General features: G+C 47.5%; 1 protein-coding gene across 2 annotated transcripts in view; it reads left to right on the top strand.

The window, feature by feature from the left end:
• LOC137521738 (ETS homologous factor-like) overlaps positions 1 to 12,505 on the top strand; it is a 41,146-nt gene that overhangs the window by 10,425 nt on the left and 18,216 nt on the right. For both annotated transcript variants that reach the window (XM_068241406.1, XM_068241405.1), the window contains exons 2-4: positions 7,893 to 7,954; positions 11,269 to 11,497; positions 11,609 to 11,805. In XM_068241406.1, the coding sequence (XP_068097507.1) occupies positions 11,718 to 11,805 (88 nt within the window). In that variant the 5' untranslated portion in view covers positions 7,893 to 7,954; positions 11,269 to 11,497; positions 11,609 to 11,717. The remainder of the gene's footprint in view (positions 1 to 7,892; positions 7,955 to 11,268; positions 11,498 to 11,608; positions 11,806 to 12,505) is intronic.

Genomic DNA, 12,505 nt, shown 5'->3' with positions numbered 1-12,505 from the left:
CAACCTCAGGCGAGAGTCTAGCATGAATCTGTCTGTATGGGAGCCCCCCTGGCATCACCTAAAGATCTATTATGGTGGATCTTTAGTGACCTTCAAGCAACCCCTAAAGCCTGGTAAACCCAATTAACCTCCCCGGCGTTCTATTGAGATCGCCAGGGAGGCTGCGGGAGGGTTTTTTTTTAATAAAAAAAAAACTATTTCATGCAGCCAACTGAAAGTTGGCTGCATGAAAGCCCACTAGAGGGCGCTCCGGAGGCGTTCTTCCGATCGCCTCCGGCGCCCAGAATAAACAAGGAAGGCCGCAATGAGCGGCCTTCCTTGTTTTGCTTAGATCGTCGCCATAGCGACGAGCGGAGTGACGTCATGGACGTCAGCCGACGTCCTGACGTCAGCCGCCTCCGATCCAGCCCTTAGCGCTGGCCGGAACTTTTTGTTCCGGCTACGCTGGGCTCAGGCGGCTGGGGGGACCCTCTTTCGCCGCTGCTCGCGGCGGATCGCCGCAGAGCGGCGGCGATCAGGCAGCACACGCGGCTGGCAAAGTGCCGGCTGCGTGTGCTGCACTTTATTTGAAGCAAATCGGCCCAGCAGGGCCTGAGCGGCAGTCTCCGGCGGTGATGGACGAGCTGAGCTCGTCCATACCGCTCAGGAGGTTAATGATTGGCCAATTTTACCACTTCCCTGTAGTATGAAAACTTACCTGCACAATCTGTTCATAGTATTTAAAGTCTGTTGGCCCTCATGCTTTGTGAAGGTGGTAAATTTGGCCAATGATTGGCCAATCAAAATTGGATGTGTATGCACCTTAAGAGCATTGTTCTCCTACCCACCAGGACCTGCTCCATTGTGCATCAGCATTCGGCCCTGGACTATCACCTGAGGGCTGTATCCCTGCCCAGAGGCAGTCCTCAAAGGTGTGTTCAAGGCTTTAGGGCTCTTTCAGATGGACAGAAAAAGTGAGTGCTTATTGGGCAGTTTAACCTGTTGTCTGCTGGCCACCAAGCTCCTTTTTCCTGTAAAACTGGTGTTTAAAGGGAACCTGAAGCAAGGACAATTATTTAAAATAAACATATGGTGTAGCTGCAAATGAATATTACATACTAACCTCACCGTCAGTTCCTCTCAGAAGCTCACCATTTTCTTCTTACAGTGATCCCTTCCAGTTCTGACAATATTTTGTCAGAACTGAAATATACCAGTTGCTGTCAGTTATATATCAGCAGCTGTCAGTTACAACTGAATGTGCAATATAATGTCCATGTTTCCCTATGGCTCAAGTGGGTGATATCACAGTTTCACAGTGTGCGCACCAGGAAGCTGTTAGGGGTTAATGGCCATTTTTAAAATGGAGGATGGAGAAATCCATTGATCACAGTGGACAAATGGGACGCAGGAGAGGAGAAAGAGATTGAATAGTAGACTACACGGGAGGTAAGTATGACCTGTGTATGGTTATATTTACTTTTTATTTTCAGTTCAGGCTCTCTTTAAGGCCTCTTTTCCACGGGCAGTTGATAGGCAGTGAAATGCCTCTCAAACTCTCACAACTGCTTGCTACTGCCTGGTATCTGCTCACTGCTGCTTGGCAACTGCTTGCTGAGCACACAGTTCAGCTGCCTGTGGAAAAAGAGGCCTAAAACGCTGCCAATCGCCTGCATTAAATCGCAGATAAATTGCAGCGTTCCATACACCAGTTTGAACATGCTAACATGTCATATTCCTTTCCTATGATGCCTAATCCCAAAACAAAGGATTGAAATGTTTGGGGCCCATTTCCCCTATCACTAATTTGCATGCGGTTTTCACATGCAAATTCACGTAGCAATACAAGTGAATGGGACTGTTTCCACTTGTCAGAAAAAATTTGCATGGCAGAGCCATCAGAATTTGCATATTGCATACCGCTATGCGAATCACATACAATGTATTTAATAGGAAATTCGCATGAGGTTTGGGTATGCGAATTTTCATGCGAATTCGCATAGCAACAATGGAAAAGCACACCAGCACTGCTATGGTTAAATTCGCATACATCGTCATCCATGCGAATTTTCATGCGAATTTGCATGAAAATTCGCATAGACCCACATGCGAAATTCGTATCCGCATGTGAATTTTTACCGCGGCGATTCGCACCGCACAAGTGGAAATGCAGCCTTACAGCCAAATACCAGCAACTAAATTAAGCCCTTGCAGCAATAAGCTGAAATTACCCCAATGACCAATTAAACCCCCATGTCTTCCTGTGTCAGCATTGGCTGTGGTCCAAATACCACGTATTCTCTACTACTGATTATATGATTTGTCTCCCACTGACTCGTTCTGGCTTGTTTCTAACTACGCACCTTTCTGATGATTTGGTAATCCACCTTCCCTATGTCTATAATCTGTGGTCGTCTCTGGTGTGTCCCAAGGCAACTTCCTAGGGCCCTTTTCCACAGGTGGCTGTCCTGCGGCCTCAGGGACCAGGCAGCAGCAAGCAGTTGTGAGAGTTCAAGGAGTCTTCACCGCCTGTCAACTCTTCATGGGAAAGGGTCCTAAAGGATGACCGCCTAGCAGCCCCACTATCCATACTGATAGCATTGATTTGGAGGGATGAGAATGACTGAATAGTGATGGCAGTCATTTTATACATTTATAGAATGTATTGATGGTGAGTGAATGGCAAACCCAGTATCCCTCCTTATAAGAATAAACCACCAAGTGAAAGAAATGGATATCCCTGGTGAAGCACTGCACACAGCTCATGTTGCTTATTATCCCACTCGTAAATCTCGTATTCAGTATTCCTCCTGTAGTGCTCTCACAGGCAGACACAGCTGCACTTCATTCATTACCAGGACCAATAAAAGGCTAATTTGCTTCAAGAGATATAAAGCAGTCATTATGCAACGATTGCTTTATTGATGAGAATTCTTAAAGGGGAACTGAAGAGAGAGGTATATGGAGGCTGCCATGTTTATTTCCTTTTAATCAATACCAGTTGCCTGGCAGCTCTGCTGATCCTCTGCCTCTAATACTATTAGCCCTAGCCCCTGAACAAGCATGCAGCAGATCAGGTGTTTCTGACTTTAAAGTCAGATCTGACAAGACTAGCTGCATGCTTGTTTCTGGTGTTATTCAGATACTACTGCTGAGAAATAGACCAGCAGGGCTGCCAGGCAACTTGTATTGATTAAAAGGAAATAAATATGGCAGCCTCCATATACCTCTTACTTCAGTTCCCCTTTAAGCGGCAGAGTTTTGCTCTCTACACTCCATACACATGAATGTGCACCTATACGGATAAGCTAAACTTATCCCAGCAGGGCACTCTCTGCACAGAGTTTGTAGGTTCTCCCCGTGTCTGTGTGGGTTTCCTCTGGGCACTCCGGATTCCTCCCACATCCCAAAAACATACAGATAAGTTAATTGGCTTCCCCCTAAATTGTCCCTAGTCTACAATACACTACACAATATATACATAGTCATATGACTATGGTAGGGATTAGATTGTAAGCCCCTTTCTGAGGAACAAAGGACAACTGAAACTAAAGGGTATGGAAGCTGCCATATTTATTTCCTTTAAAAAAGATACCAGTTGCCTGGCTATCCTACTGATCCTCCTGCCTCTGAGGCCCCATTCACACCAGAAGCGCTTTTCATTAAAATTGCGATTTTTAGAAATGCTAATCAATCGCAAAATGCTCAGAAAAGCGCTTCTAGTGTGAATGGGCCCTAATACTTCTGGCAATAGACCCTGAACAAGCATGCAGCAGATCAGGTGTTTCTGACATTATTGTCAGATAAGACAAGATTAGCTGCATGCTTGTTTCTGGTGTGATTCAGACACTACTGCAGCCAAATAGCATACCTCCCAACATTTAGGAAAGGGAAAACGGGACCACGCCCCAATACACCCCTAGTCCCGCATTCCATAACGAATGTTTAATGAGAAAAAAAAAATTATCGAGGCGCCAGCCGGCAATATAAGGCTCAACACACACCATACAATCTTGATTGTTCAATCTTACCACTTTCATGTAGTATAAGAGCTTATTCAATCAATCATTCAAGGTATTTTCAATCTGTTGGCCCTTATACTACATAGATTTGGTAAATCTGTGCAACCAAGATTGTATGGTGTGTGTTGAGCTTAAGATGCAGAATGCCGGTAATCACCATGTATATTCATTCCTACCTCCCTCCCACCCTCCCTCCGAATGTGCCCCCGTGTCCCCCTGTTTGCAGAGTATAAAGTGCGCAGTGGAGCAACGTTCATCTTACCGTTTATCCTCGCCGGCATCTGGCTCTATTGATTCCTGCTTCCTGTGACGTCACAGGAAGCAGAATGAAGCTGATGCCGGTCCGGCGAGGATGAACGGTAAGATGAAGGGCGCTCTGCTGCGCACTTTATACTCTGCAAACAGGGGGACACGGGGGCACATTCGGAGGGAGGGAGGGAGGTAGGAATGAATATACATGGTGATTACCGGCATTCTGCATCTTATATTCCTGGCTGGCACCTCCATCTTTTCTCACTGCTCTAGTCTCTCCTCGCCGTGAGGATGGCTCCCCGCCCAGTAAAACCGTGAGGGAGGGGTGAAAACAGAACTGCCACGGCGAGACCGTGACAGTTGGCACTACTGAAATAGATCAGCAAGGCTGCCAGGCAACTAGTATTGTTTAGAGGGAAATAAATATGTCAGACTCCAAGGGTCCTTCCACATTGAATTTGTTGTGTTCCATTGCAATAGACCATATTATTGCATTTCAGTGTGATGCAATGATATTTCTATGATACGTTCCCATTGGGAGTGGTGCGGTGGGTCCTATTGCAGTAATGCACAACCAGGGGCATAACTACAGATCATGGGGCCCTCACAGCCTCGGGGCCCATCTTACAAGGGTCATGAAACAAGTGTGGACATTGTAATCTTCACACCCATAACAAGTATAGCCACAAAAACACCTGATCTGAAGGCTGGACCCCTTTATCCAAGGGATTAAGCTGCACACAGCATGTAGCACGCGGTGCATTTACCAGACAACATGCGGGTTTACAGTGGCAGTGATTGAAGCATGCTTTCATTGTACAATTTGCTTAAAGAGAAACTGTAACCAAGGATTCAACTTCATCCCAATCAGTAGCCGATACCTCCTTTCCCATCAGAAATCTCTTCCTTTTCTCAAACGGATCATCAGGGGGCTCTGTATGGCTGATATTGTGGTGAAACCCCTCCCACAGTGTGATGTCAGGACCGTGGTGCTGACATCACTCTGTGGGAGCCTTGTTGCATTGTGGGAAATATCAGCTGTTTCCAACAGCCAAAAAAGGAAGCGGCATCTCCTTCCACTGACATCACCTGCCAGCAGTTAAAATGTCACCATGTGATAAATGTCAGAATGCAAATCAGGGAGGGGAAAGATTTTACAATGGGCAAACACTGACTAAATCATTTGCACATACAGTAATTATTGAATGTTTATTGAATGTAAACATTTAAGTAATTTTGTTCATTATGTTATTTTCACTGGAGTTCCTCTTTAACAATGTGCTGAAGGACCCTTATGCCCTGTGATTGAATAATGACCGCTGTGGGGCCAGCCATAGGCTCCTGGTGACCTATGCAAAATATGTGTATGTCTCTCCTTTTTGGGCCAAACCAATCAGAAGATACAATAGATGATGTGGCTTTCATGTTGTCTTGCCCCTGCAAAAAGTCATATGTGGAAAGACCATCATCAGCATCAAAGGACTGGAGAGCCAAGGGAACCAGGGATGTAGCCAGTCAAAATGAAACAGGTCCTACAGTTTTACATTGCTGGTTTCTGTTCAAGTGTTTCCAGGTTGTTGGGATTTAAAGTGACCTGCTGGTTTCTGTTTAAGTGTTTCCAGGTTGTTGGGATTTAAAGTGAACCTGTGTCTGTTTATTGAGTGAGATGGAGGTCATAAATTATGCCCATTCCTAAGCTGGTCTCATTGTTCAACCATCACTAGACTGGTGGACATTAATCTTGTCACATGACAAGAAACTGTGATGGCAGACCAGTGGGAAGATCTTAGTGAAGGAGAACAGGGAGGGTACAATTTGCGACTCAGAACTGAGTCTCACTTCATGAAAAGGCTGAGTGTCCATAGTCCTTCCACAGGAAGCTGAGTGACCATAGTCCTTCCACAGGAAGCTAAGTGACCATAGTCCTTCCACAGGAAGCTGAGTGACCATAGTCCTTCCACAGGAGGCTGAGTGACCATAGTCTTTCCACAGGAGGCTGAGTGACCATAGTCCTTCCACAGGAAGCTGAGTGACCATAGTCCTTATACAGGAGGCTGAGTGAAGATAGTCCTTCCACAGGAGGCTGAGTGACCATAGTCCTTCCACAGGAGGCTGAGTGACCGTAGTCCTTCCACAGGAGGCTGAGTGACCGTAGTCCTTCCACAGGAGGCTGAGTGACCGTAGTCCTTCCACAGGAGGCTGAGTGACCGTAGTCCTTCCACAGGAGGCTGAGTGACCGTAGTCCTTCCACAGGAGGCTGAGTGACCGTAGTCCTTCCACAGGAGGCTGAGTGACCGTAGTCCTTCCACAGGAGGCTGAGTGACCGTAGTCCTTCCACAGGAGGCTGAGTGACCGTAGTCCTTCCACAGGAGGCTGAGTGACCGTAGTCCTTCCACAGGAAGCTGAGTGGCCGTAGTCCTTCCACAGGAAGCTGAGTGGCCGTAGTCCTTCCTCAGGAAGCTGAGTGGCCGTAGTCCTTCCACAGGAAGCTGAGTGGCCGTAGTCCTTCCACAGGAAGCTGAGTGGCCGTAGTCCTTCCACAGGAAGCTGAGTGACCGTAGTCCTTCCACAGGAGGCTGAGTGGCCGTAGTCCTTCCACAGGAGGCTGAGTGACCGTAGTCCTTCCACAGGAAGCTGAGTGGCCGTAGTCCTTCCACAGGAGGCTGAGTGACCGTAGTCCTTCCACAGGAGGCTGAGTGACCGTAGTCCTTCCACAGGAGGCTGAGTGACCGTAGTCCTTCCACAGGAGGCTGAGTGACCGTAGTCCTTCCACAGGAGGCTGAGTGACCGTAGTCCTTCCACAGGAGGCTGAGTGACCGTAGTCCTTCCACAGGAGGCTGAGTGGCCGTAGTCCTTCCACAGGAAGCTGAGTGGCCGTAGTCCTTCCACAGGAAGCTGAGTGGCCGTAGTCCTTCCACAGGAAGCTGAGTGACCGTAGTCCTTCCACAGGAAGCTGAGTGACCGTAGTCCTTCCACAGGAAGCTGAGTGACCGTAGTCCTTCCACAGGAAGCTGAGTGGCCGTAGTCCTTCCACAGGAAGCTGAGTGACCGTAGTCCTTCCACAGGAAGCTGAGTGACCGTAGTCCTTCCACAGGAGGCTATCTGTTGGTCGATCTGATGACAAATAGACCAGTGTATTTATTTAAACCTATAGGAGCAGTGGCCGTGGGAGGACGGGCAGGGGAGCGGGCACATGCTGGAGCAACTATACTAGCTATACTGGAGCAACTATAGCTATACTGGGGCCAGTTTATACTGGGGAAACTATACACTAGCTATACTGGGGTAACTACTACCTACTGAGACAACTATACTAGCTTTACAGGGGCAACTATACTTACCTACTGGGGCAACTATACTACATATACTGGGGGCAACTATACTAGGTACCTACACTGGGGCAACTATACCTGGCAATCATTCCAAAATGGGGGGGGCATCCTCACAAGTTTGCCTCAGGCGGCAAAAAGTCTAAAACCGGCCCTGTCTAGTCTGCAGCAAGGCTTAGCTACTAAGATTAGGAATAACACGCACCATGTTTCTCTCCCTCCTTCCTTTTCCTCCCCCCCCCCCTTGCTTGCACCAGTAGTCGGAAACAGGCTGAGGCTGAAATGATTTGTCTGTGATCTGTCCACACAGGAGCATCTTGCTAGAAAATAAGGATTGAAGCATGCCAGCAAACTAGCCAAGTACATCTGGAGGTAACTTTTAGCACCATCATTTAGAGATAATCGGCTCTGCTCAAAAGCCTCTGAGTTCTGTTTGTGATGTTTACATATGGTTCCTATCATTGCTGAACTAGTTAGATATCAGAGTCCAACTTCTAATGATTAAAAAACGTGTTGTGGTGGTGGGAGGGGTTCAGCCTTCACTTACTGCTCCATCTGTCCCTCTGTTCTCCCGTTACAGCCCCCGTTTGCAGCTCCTGACCAGGGATGGGGCTCATGAATAATCACGAGTCCGTAAGGACTTGAATTCGTAATTAAAATGAGCCGTAATTGTCACAGCTGTGTGGCTAAATGATAAGGGGTTATTTACCCACAATTCTGCCTGTGCTCCAAATAGCTTGCACGCGTCCCATTGGACGCGTTGCAAGCCTCTCTACGCGCACTTCCTCCTTCAAGCCGGAAGAGAATGCCTGGCCAACCTATACTGGGGGCAATGCACCTAGCTAACCTATACTGGGGCAACTGTACCTAGCTACCAATACTGGGGGCACCTATACATGGCTACCTACCTATACTGAGGGTGTTTTGGGGGGGCTCAACGCAGCTATAACGTGCTGTGCAAATTTTCTGCTGCTGTGCAGTCATTCCAATTCGAGGGGGCGCATCCTCACAAAAGAGTCTAGAACAGGCCCTGGCCCCAACAGCCAACCACCGTGCCCCCCAAAACATTTGAAGCTGGAGCCGCCACTGGTTCCATGGGTCCGGAGTGACCACAGTCATGCCATGCCACAGATGTGTCTAAGTGACCCCAGTTACAAATCTTCATCAAAACCACCCTCTTGAACTGAATACCCTTTTTCGAGGATTTTGACAGCCCATCCCCACTAGCCTGTGACAAGTGGCAGGAGACAGAGGACAAGCCATACTGCCCAGCTGACACTGCAATATTATTTCTGTGTTCAGGAGCCTTCAAGCCATGGCCAGGCTGGAATAACATGGTGTGTGTTCCGGAAAATCAATACAAAATGATAGATGTTTACAAGAAAACGCTCCACTCTGCCAAAGAGTAAATAAAGCCATTTCACCTTCCAAACATCCTCTCACAAGGAGAGAAAAATGCCCAAACTATATCATTTTAGTTAAATGTTTTACTATATATAACCACCCAAATGACAACGAGGAAACAATGAGGCTGTGGTTTCCGTCTTCATAACTAATCGCAAACAACCAATCTGGAGGGACCCAGCCCACCTGTACACACAAACACATCGTTAAAATTAATAGATGCTGAATTTCATTAATGTGAAGCACAGGTGAAAATAAACCGATGAGATAAACAATTGTATTTATCCTCCTAATCCTAAAAATTACTTTTTTTAGACATCCCATGGTTTTATTTTATATTTAAACATTTACAAAGTAAATAAAATGATTTTTTTTTGCCTCTGCTCAATGGCAATCTAGTAAGTGTCCCAGAGTTAAAATACATGAACTAGTGAGGGTTTTTTTTTAATCACCTTGTGCTCTGACGTTGTATTCTGCCAGGAAAACTTTTATGGCTGTAATCTGCTTATCAGTGCTGTTTACTATATTACCTACTAGACAGAAGCGGTTACTTCCATGCCTAGAAATTATGTCTTTCGGGCAGCAAAATAAAACAAGTAATACAGCCTGGTTATTATCTACCTAACGACTGCCCCATGCCAATGGGCGTGGCCGCGGCGGCAGCCCCAGGACCGCCTAACGCCAATTGGCGTCAAGGGGCTGCAGTTTGCAGGAGATCGCGCATCTCCTGCTTGGGGGGGGGGGGCAGAGCTCTGCCCCACCTTCAGTCTCCGAGCGGCGATCGCCACTCGGGAGACAGACAGCGACACCGTCGTCTTTTGACTAAGTACTGGGGACAGCCGTGTGACACAGCTCTCCCCCTGGGGCACAAAAAGAACGATCGGCAGTGATAGGCTGAAGCCTATCACAGCCGATCGCTGTGATATGCTGGCGGAGGGAGGGAGGGTGGTGACCATAAAAAGCAAAAACGTTTATTTTTTTAAAAAAACCTATAAATATTTGTAAAAAAAAATGAAATAAACTGGGGGGCGATCAGCCCCACCAACAGAAAGCTCGGGGGGGATAAACACTTGTGCTGTGTGTCGTGCGACCCTGCAGCTTGGCCTTAAAGCTGCAGTGGCCCTTTTTACTAAAAATGGCCTGGTCTTTAGGGGGGTTTAGCACTGTGGTCCTCAAGAGGTTAATATGTTATGCACTGTACATACACGTCTCATCATGTCATGTCGCCTCGGGTACACTTTAAGCCCTAGTTCAAGGACAGGTTATACAAAACTTTTAAAAGGACCGTTTTTTTAGCAGCGATACATTTTTATAAAAAGTTTTTTACTTCTTGTAAAAAAAAATTAATATGGCCAATGCAAGAATTCCTGATCTTTATGACACATACACCAAACAGCCACAATAGTAAAATCACTCACAGCAGGAATGATTAAAGAGGAACTTTAACCAAGGACTGAACTTCATTCCAATCAGTAGCCGATACCTCCTTTCCCATAAGAAATCTTTGCCTTTTCACAAATACATCATCAGGGGGTCTGTATGGCTGATATTGTGGTGAAACTCCTCCCACAGTGTGATGCCATGACCATGGTCCTGACCGTTTGCTGCCTGTGAACCTCGTTGCATTGTGGGAAATAATGGCTTTTTCCAACTGCCAAGCGAGCAAAGTGATTATTACCAGCACAGGACCAATAGAGAGCTAATACTGCAGTTGAGGGAGGTCCTCTCAGGGCCCCTTCTGGCTCAAGGGCCCCAGTGCGGTCACAACCTCTGCACCCCCTATTGCAGGGGTGCCCATTAAGTAGATTAGGTAGATCGCGATCTACCGGTAGATCGCGAAGAACTTCATGGTAGATCCTGACTTCACTACATTTTCCATTCTGTATATACAAGTATGCTCCTAAAATTGTACATAGGTAGATCATATTGACTTGCTAATTTTTTTAAGTAGCTCACAAGCCAAAAAAGTGTGGGCACCTCTGCCCTATTGCTACGCCACTGGTTACTTTATCAAAGTTACTTCTATTTGTCAATCTGAGTGTGCCTCAAAACTATCCACTAGATGGTGCTGTGCTGCTGCCATAGCTGATGTCAGTACATGTCAGTACATCAAGTGACCCAAGTATGACCCAAACAAAGGAATGCACCAAATCTGAAATGGTCATTTCAGTTTGTGGAATCAGGCAGCCATTGTAAGAATAGTTTGTTTTTTACCTGCCTTGGTGCTATTAGCAGTCATGCATGCCTTGCTGTCAGTTTACAGTAACTCTCTGTTTTGTAAGATAAACTTTCAGGGAGTGCCCTGCAGCTAATGACAAGGTGAGATCTGGCAGCCTGCCATCCGGCTATGTTATGCTGAAACTCTGGGAAAAGCAGCGCTACCCCAAAAACAATGAGCAAGGGAACCCCTGATTAGGAGCCTATTGAATGACAGCCGCTTCTTGGAAGGCATGCATTGTGCATTGTGCTGAGTAGGGATCGGGTGGAGAAGACATTCCGCCTATATTACCGGTAAGAAACTCTGCTATTGTTTTCCTGATGAACTAGAAACTGATTTGTCTTGTTCTGCCACTACTGGCGGTAATATCCCCTAACCTGTCCTACTTTCCCATCACTCGGCAGTCTAGGGAAATTCTCCATCCTCTGCTGAACTCGGGCATCCGCTTTCGCTACTGGTGATCAGTCCTGGTTGTCTGCAGAGCTCGCAATTCACTGCGGATGACCTGGCAGGATGTACCAGGCTGCAGCAGTGCCCTTCCCCTTTCTGACAAGTCTGACAGCTGAGCTTAGCAACAGCACCAGTGAGCCCCTGCTAACAGGTGAGACCTACACATACCTGGAATTATGTTTGTTCTTTATCAAGACAGCTACAGAGAGAATTGGTGAAGGTGATGAGCAGTTACCCAGGGTTGCAAATGCAGGAAGGTTTTTGATTGGTTTCACTGGGCAACTGCAGCTTTTTTGCTTCAAATGACTTTCCACCTGCCTTAATAAGTTAGCCTCATGTCCCCCACCTGGCACTTACAGGTGCAGAAAATGACAGTAAAAGAAACCAGCAAGTGCAGAGAAGATGTACAGCAGGAGCAAAGGAGTTGTACAGCAGGGGCACAGGAGGTGTACAGCAGGGGCACAGGAGGTGTACAGCAGGGGCACAGGAGGTGTACAGCAGGGGCACAGGAGGTGTACAGCGGGGGCACAGGAGGTGTACAGCTGGGGCACAGGAGGTGTACAGCAGGGGCACAGGAGGTGTACAGCAGGGGCACAGGAGGTGTACAGCAGGGGCACAGGGGGTGTACAGCGGGGTCACGGGAGGTGTGCAGCGGGGTCACGGGAGGTGTGCAGCGGGGTCACAGGAGGTGTACAGCAGGGGCACAGGAGGTGTACAGCAGGGGCACAGGAGGTGTACAGCGGGGGCACAGGAGGTGTACAGCAGGGGCGCAGGAGGTGTACAGCGGCGGAACAGGAGCTGTACAGCAGGATCAAAGGAGGTGTACAGCAGGGGCAAAGGAGGTGTACAGC

This window comes from Hyperolius riggenbachi, chromosome 6, assembly GCF_040937935.1.
Source record: "Hyperolius riggenbachi isolate aHypRig1 chromosome 6, aHypRig1.pri, whole genome shotgun sequence".
NCBI classification, from domain to species: domain Eukaryota; kingdom Metazoa; phylum Chordata; class Amphibia; order Anura; family Hyperoliidae; genus Hyperolius; species Hyperolius riggenbachi.
This window is presented reverse-complemented; position numbering and strand designations above follow the sequence as displayed.